We start from the raw sequence: 6,856 nt of genomic DNA on the forward strand, positions 1-6,856 counted from the left end.
GTGGGAAAGACACATTGTTAATCCAGGATGGATTACAAAATAGGATGGTGGTTAGCATTTATGTTCAAAGGTGCTTCTTTGATAAGTTGGACAATACAAATTTTACATTCCAAAATGTCGAAGTTATCTATTATTCATCCCTATTTTATAAAAATAATATGTTCTAGGACCAAAGTTTGATGGATCTCTTTAACTCAGCTCTCACTATTTCATAGAGAACTGTTTTATTCTTCAATTTAGTACAATAATCTCTTCAAAGTGGCTCATCTACCTTCCCCATTATGTTTCCATTCTTTGATTTTCATGAAACTTGCCAAATACTTTTTCTAGTCCATCCCTATTATCCTTCCCTCCACCCACCCACCCCAAAATATAATTTTGTTTCTACACTATCACAAACATGCAGTTTTTGGAACAACATGACACAGATTTGCCATTGTCTTTTTCTATCTTTTCATTGTTCAATCCAGTCTGGAAAACTGCTGTTTACCCATTGTTTCTTTACCAAGCTGGTCCCACTTAGCCTCCGTGGTCAAAAGCTCCAACATGGTAACACTTGTTGAGACAAAAACTTGTGTAGTTCTACTCAAGGTAAGAGCCTGGTGGAATGGTAATTTTAAGCTTAATTTGAAGAAGGCATCAGAAATGTATGGATCTAGAATGGACTTTCCCTAGTTGCTGAGATCAAAGCAGATAGGGAACATAGCAGATACCGGTAATTAAATTAGAGACTTTGCTACCGAAATTCCTTTCCCCTAAAAACTGTGCCTTATCAATGAAAGTTAGAGAAACTGGGATTATCTTTTCCTAGCAATCACAACGCCCATCTTGTATGTTTACCTTTCAGTTTATATGGTGGTATCCACATTTTGGATGTGTTTTTAACTGTTTACCAATGAAATTATACAGTACTTGTTAATGTCACAATTTTCCCATTGCAATGCTTTAAAACTCACTCTTTAAAATAAATCCATGCACGTGTCCCTCAATCCAAATGCTCTCTATTTTGCAAATTAAAGATTTTAAAGAGATTTACATTTTGCATGTTAATTGACCCAGTTTGTTGGGATAATAATCCAAGTAAGAGTATGGCGCTAATTTTCATTTGAAAATATTCAGGATTCCAAATACAGCATTATCAATTTGGACTTTCCTTCCTCCAAAGACAAAACTCTCTACCTGCAATTGTTACCCATAAAACTCAGGCATGCAAGTTCATGTGGAGTTAAAAAGTACCTAGTCTCAGAATTAGAAATACACCCAGTATCTTTGTAAAGTAGCTTTTCCATCACCACCACCTACCATACAAACCACAAGTGCTTGAGGCAAAGCAAAAGGCATTAAGGAGGTGAAGTCTTTTTATACGGTATAGAAACAAATGAAACACATTAGATTTATAATAGAATAGAGCTGGAAGGTACTTTGGAGATCTTCTAGTCCAAGCCCCCTGTTCAAGCAGGAGAAATGTAGGTAATGTGTCAAAGAAACAAATCAAGCTATAAAAGACATTGATGTACAATAAAGACCTTCCTTTGTAAGACTTGAGAAAAGACAGCCACACTTAAAATGTTTCATCTCCTTTCCCATCTATTTCTTTAAGCTTGCAATTGTAATGAAGGACTTCAGAATACAGTACAGCCCTATTGCTTAACAGTTCCTGAAAGGGCTAGTTTTTGTACATTAAAGGACATTGCTTTGCTCAAAGGAAAAGCATGGTTTCCTAAAGTTAAAAAGGACGCAAAGATGCTATGCTAAAATGCTAATGAACCCTAAAATTTTATGCAGCAGTTCTCTACAGCCAAACTGACATCCTCTGATTATTCATTCTTCTTAATGTCCATTCTTAAAGTTGCCAAGGTTGAGAAACACTGCTTTGCCCTTTATACTGCGAACCAGGATAAAACCCCCGCCCCGCATAAACCTATGAAAAGTCGCTATTTTTATGAAGCGCGGCAGTCTCGCCATTGTTGCGCGCGCATCCTCAATGTAAGCGAGAAAGCCGCGAGGGTTTTCGGACGGGGAGGGGTGAGTTGTTTGCTCTCGCGAGAGTCGCTGACCCGCGTGGGTCCTCCGCGTTGCCGCGAGAGACTTCCTTCCTTTCCTCGTTGCCCGGCCATCTTGGAGGGGCTCCTCTGGTGAGCGGGATTTGGGCTTTTGGAGGAGGGGGCCGCCTTGAGGGTGAGGTGCATTTGGCGGGTGGGAAACGGCTGTGCTCGGCCGCATTGTTGACTCTCTTCCTTTTGTGCAGGCAACGGCAGGGCCGACGTGAGCCGGCAAGATGGTGGCCGCCAAGAAGACGGTGAGTGAGCGTGCCAGCCAGCCGGCTGACCTGGCGATAAAAGGGGATCCCGAGGCCAGAGACAAGCGCTTGTGGAGGGGGATAGCAGCGCTCCAACGATTGGAGAGGCCTCTGACCTGAGACGGCAAATTTCTGATCAAACGGGGTGGAGGGGTGCTCATCGGATGAGGCACGGATAACACCTAGGCAATAGCGATTGGGCCTTCTTCAGCCTCCTAGAAGGCGCGGTCCATTCCGGAGCTTTCTGCCCTAGTTATTGCTCCCATGCCGGGTGTCTTATGGAGTGGCAAAGACAGATGCTATGAGATGTAGAATCATGTAAGAATCACTTTGTAGATCTTTGGGTGATGGCCGTAGGTTTTGCGTGCTGGTACCGTCTGTGCTGAGTATGCGCACATACTGACAGGATTTATATGGAAGATCGCAGCTTTGTGGCAGTTGTGAGAAATGTTTGTTGCCGGGTTTTTTGCCACCGCTGTTTAAATAAATTTGGATTGCTTAAGTCTTTGCATAATGTAAAGGTAAAATATACATTAAAATGTCCTAAAATATGTATAATCAATAGTCAACTAAAATAAGGGTGTAGTGGCAAATAGAATTATACACATAATTAGCTTTTGCTCCCAAACCACTTAATTTTTAAGGCTGGAAGATACAATTGTATTCTAATAACTTTTGACTGAGCTTTTGAGAAAGAAAATTCAACAAATATTAGTTGTGTTTTAAATGGGGTTCTTTTTAGATATTTTGGTTGCATTCTAGTTCTATTAACTATTAATATTGAATAAAATGTTACATTTTGTGGTGATGTCAACATACAGAGCCAGGATCTAGGAGAAAGTAGACAAGGTATTTTGATACATTATGTATAATAGAAGAGCTAAGAGAGTCTTTGCACAATTTGGTGTTGTGTGCCAGTTGCATCCTTTTCAGGAATATGAGCCCTGTGGCCTGTCACTCATGTTCTGATCCTCTCTAGGTTGAATTATTGCAACATGCTCTTCGTGGGGCTACTCTTGAAGAGGGTTCAGATGCTACAACTGGTACAGAATGCGGCACTGGACACTTCTGGAGGCCTCTTTAATAGCACATGGGATACTGCTGTTTCATATATTACACTGGTTGTCAGTTGCATATAGTACACTGGTCTAATTCAGGATGTTGATCATTATACTTAAAGCCCTTTATGAGAATGGCTCCAGGGTCTCTGAAGAGCCATGTCATCCAGATGGGAATAGCCCACCCTGCTTGGTTCAGTAGGAGCCCACTTTTGATGCCCTCTGCCTAAGAATTTCAATTGGCAGGGTCCAGGAGAAGGGCCTTTTCTGCTATGACTCCTGGCTTCTGGAATGTTCTGCTGGAGGTGAAGCCTAGGTCAGACAGCAGAGCCCAGGTTTTCAGGCTCTTCCCAGAGCCTGAAAACTTGGGCTCTGCTGTCTGACCTAGGGCCCCAATGGAGTGTGCTATGTTGAGGGTGGCTGATGGCATAGAGAAGATCCCAAACTGCAGGTTGCCCATCATCTTGGGTTTTAGCTTTCCCATTTAACTATCCTAATTTTAATTGCCTTTTGTAATCTTTTTTACTTTTTATTATATTGTAAGCTGCTCAATGTTGCAGTGAGATGGGCAGCATAAAAATTTAAGGAATGCAGAAAACGCTCTCTTCATTCACTGTTTTTTTTTAAAACAGAAAAAGTCTTTAGAGTCCATAAACTCTAGACTTCAGCTGGTTATGAAAAGTGGTAAATATGTACTTGGATATAAACAAACTCTGAAAATGATTCGACAGGGCAAAGCCAAGTTGGTTATCCTAGCCAATAACTGTCCTGCTTTGAGGTAAGTGTGCATTTTTTGATTAGTAGTTTTATTAAAGGATCACATAAAAGTTGTTTTCTTATAGTATTAATGAAAATGTTTTACCATCAAATGCAAAAAATCTAATCTACTTACAGATATTTTTTACTTTTTTATATAGGTTTTCAAATATATTAATCAACTAGATACTGGATATCAATTTTTTGCTGAAATTAGATTTCAACAATGAAGGGAGGTTGGATGAGACATTCCAACACTGTAGTTTTGTGATCTTGTATGTTATTAATTTGATTTTGAAAAAAAAGCAGGAAGACTACTATATGTAATAGGGTAATGTGAAGATAAAAGTTCTGAATATATATAATGGAAGAAAACTATGATCCCTTTGTAGGTTGATATGCTCCTGGGAAATGTATTATACTCGTGTATTAGAATTTATAAAGTATGTTCTGCTTGCATATAGAAATTATGGATATATAATGTATAAGCATTTATGAGGTTCTGTTTTGCAAAAATATTACAAATATTGCCAGCACCAGTGGTGTCTGGTTAATAATTGGGAGAAACTCAGTTTACTCCTCAAATCTAAGTTTCTACCTGTATTGCATGTTAAAATAAAATCTAGTCTTCATAATACATTAGTCCCATAAAAATTAATGCAGTGTAAATTGAGATTAAATTAAATAGTTGTATTGCGTGTTTATTTTGTTCACTGTACAGATTTCCTTTTGATAAACTGGTGGCTGTATGTTTTAATAAATAAATGAAATGAATAAAAATTAATTGTTAATATCCTAACAGGAGATTCCATAGAAGTAAAATGTGACTTAATGTGGAACAAAGCCAAATAAGTACACTATGTTTATTTCTGTACCTTTAGAAAATCAGAAATTGAGTACTATGCTATGTTGGCCAAAACTGGTGTGCATCACTACAGTGGCAACAATATTGAACTGGGAACAGCTTGTGGAAAGTACTACAGAGTATGTACACTTGCTATTATTGACCCAGGTATGTATGTAGTATTTAATATTTCAGTGTCTGGATGAAACTGTTAAAATTGGATTTGCCTTTATCTTTGTCTATTTACTAGGATTCTCTTATCAATTTTATTGAATTGAAAACTCTGCACTAATACAAAATCAGTAGTGTTTGTAAAGCAAAAATCGTATAATCTTATTTCACATGTGGTTTAAGAACTATAAAATAAGATGTTGTGATAGTGGGTTATTTTGTAAAATGTCAGTACACCTGTCAGGTAAATGATGGGTGAATCAGTAAATACAGGTAGTGTTCAACTTCATTTAGTGACCATTCAAAGTTACCGCCACACTGAAAAAAGTGACTTATACCACTTTTCACATTTAAAATCATTGCAATATCCCCATGGTCATGTGATCAAAATTCAGATGCTAGGCAATTGACTCATATTTACGTCGGTTGCTAGATTCACTTTACAACCATGTTGTTAACAGCAGTAGTCGTTAATTTAACTGTGGCAAGAAAGAGTAAAGTGGGGCAAAACTCACTTAACTATCTTGCTTAGCAACAAATTTTGGGCTCAATTATGGGCATATGTGGAGGGCTGCCTGTACAAAACCTTAATAGGCAGTCTTAAAGATAATATGGCCTCAGAGTAGTAGTTATACCTGGCATCTCTTCAATTGTTTTCTAAAAAGTGAGAACTGTCAAACTACACTAGAGAGAAAGGTCCATAACTAAGGCATTTTCATTGGGAAAGGTCACCTTCTGGCTGTTGCCCCTTGAACACTTGCTATAATTGCAATGCCATTAGATTCTTCCCTGCTAATCTTAACTCGTGACTTTGATGAGAACATGATAGTTTGTAACCTAAACTTTAATAAACTAATATCAACATCTTAAAATGTAATAAATATTTAAAAAATATTCTCACTAGAATAAACTTTCTCCTGATCAGAAGAAAATATGTTTGTTAGGAGGACATTGAAATTGATACCTGACCTGTATGTAGGTCTAGTGGTGCAAATAATTTTAGAATTAAGCATCTGGTAACTAATACAATTCATTCTTTACTGTGTGGGTTCTTAAAGTGCATTAGAAAGTAATTTATCAGAGGCTAAGGATTGAAACTATATGTATAGGATTTGAGAAGTCAATTTATCTTGATGCAAAATTAAATGCGAATATTCTCGCTGTTCTGGTTTGTACAATAATCAGGGCAGGCTAGACATTCGCTATATTACTACTTTGCACTGTGTCCTCAGGACTAGTTGGTCTTCCTAGTTCTGATTTTTACCTGCAAGTTACATTAACTGATTGAACTTTGTAATATGATTTATCATTGGGAATATATTCAGATAAGGTTATCAAGAATTTTTTTGTAATACAGTATACTGTACATGACAATGGTGTTTATGAAATTTTGATACTGAAGTATGTTTTCCCCAACAGGTGACTCTGACATCATTAGAAGCATGCCAGAACAAACCAGTGAGAAGTAAACTTAATAAACTTTACATTTTGTGTAATAAAACTGGCTTTACATCTGTTGTTGGTATGAGTTTTTATAAGTAAGACACAACAAGTTGTTCAAAGTTTGATGGAGAAATAAAATAGTTAAGGTCTAAATAAAATTGGATCAATGGGATTAAATAATATAACCATAGTTGGCTCCCCTGATTGAGTTCTGTATTTATCTGAAAAGGAGATATAGCAAAAAACAAAACAAAAACAACAACAACACCAAATTCAATCTACAAT

The 6,856-nt window shown here is 37.4% G+C and overlaps 1 protein-coding gene and 1 non-coding gene across 2 annotated transcripts; both read left to right on the top strand.

Annotated features, from left to right (window-relative positions):
- The first annotated feature begins 2,001 nt into the window (after positions 1 to 2,001).
- Positions 2,002 to 6,645, top strand: RPL30 (ribosomal protein L30). The gene is made up of 5 exons (XM_087706829.1): positions 2,002 to 2,135; positions 2,249 to 2,299; positions 3,990 to 4,135; positions 4,995 to 5,125; positions 6,548 to 6,645. The coding sequence occupies exons 2-5, from the start codon at positions 2,279 to 2,281 to the stop codon at positions 6,595 to 6,597; spliced, it is 348 nt and encodes a 115-aa protein (XP_087562955.1). The 5' UTR covers positions 2,002 to 2,135; positions 2,249 to 2,278; the 3' UTR covers positions 6,598 to 6,645.
- LOC148049149 (small nucleolar RNA SNORA72) lies at positions 6,274 to 6,407 on the top strand. Its single transcript, XR_015695746.1, has one exon. It is a non-coding gene; the product is annotated as a small nucleolar RNA SNORA72 (small nucleolar RNA).
- Positions 6,646 to 6,856: the final 211 nt, after the last annotated feature.

The sequence above is a fragment of the Thamnophis sirtalis genome, unplaced genomic scaffold, assembly GCF_051295495.1.
Source record: "Thamnophis sirtalis isolate CommonGarterSnake01/CBP01778 unplaced genomic scaffold, rThaSir2_p1.2 scaffold_2, whole genome shotgun sequence".
Classification (NCBI taxonomy): Eukaryota; Metazoa; Chordata; class Lepidosauria; order Squamata; family Natricidae; genus Thamnophis; species Thamnophis sirtalis.

What these genes read in the sequence shown, in the direction of transcription:
- RPL30 (XM_087706829.1), top strand. Translation starts at nt 2,279, where the DNA reads ATGGTGGCCGCCAAGAAGACG. An exon ending in TGGTGGCCGCCAAGAAGACG is followed by an intron (nt 2,300 to 3,989) that starts GTGAGTGAGCGT and finishes TTTTTAAAACAG; the next exon opens with AAAAAGTCTTTAGAGTCCAT. An exon ending in ACTTGCTATTATTGACCCAG is followed by an intron (nt 5,126 to 6,547) that starts GTATGTATGTAG and finishes TTTCCCCAACAG; the next exon opens with GTGACTCTGACATCATTAGA.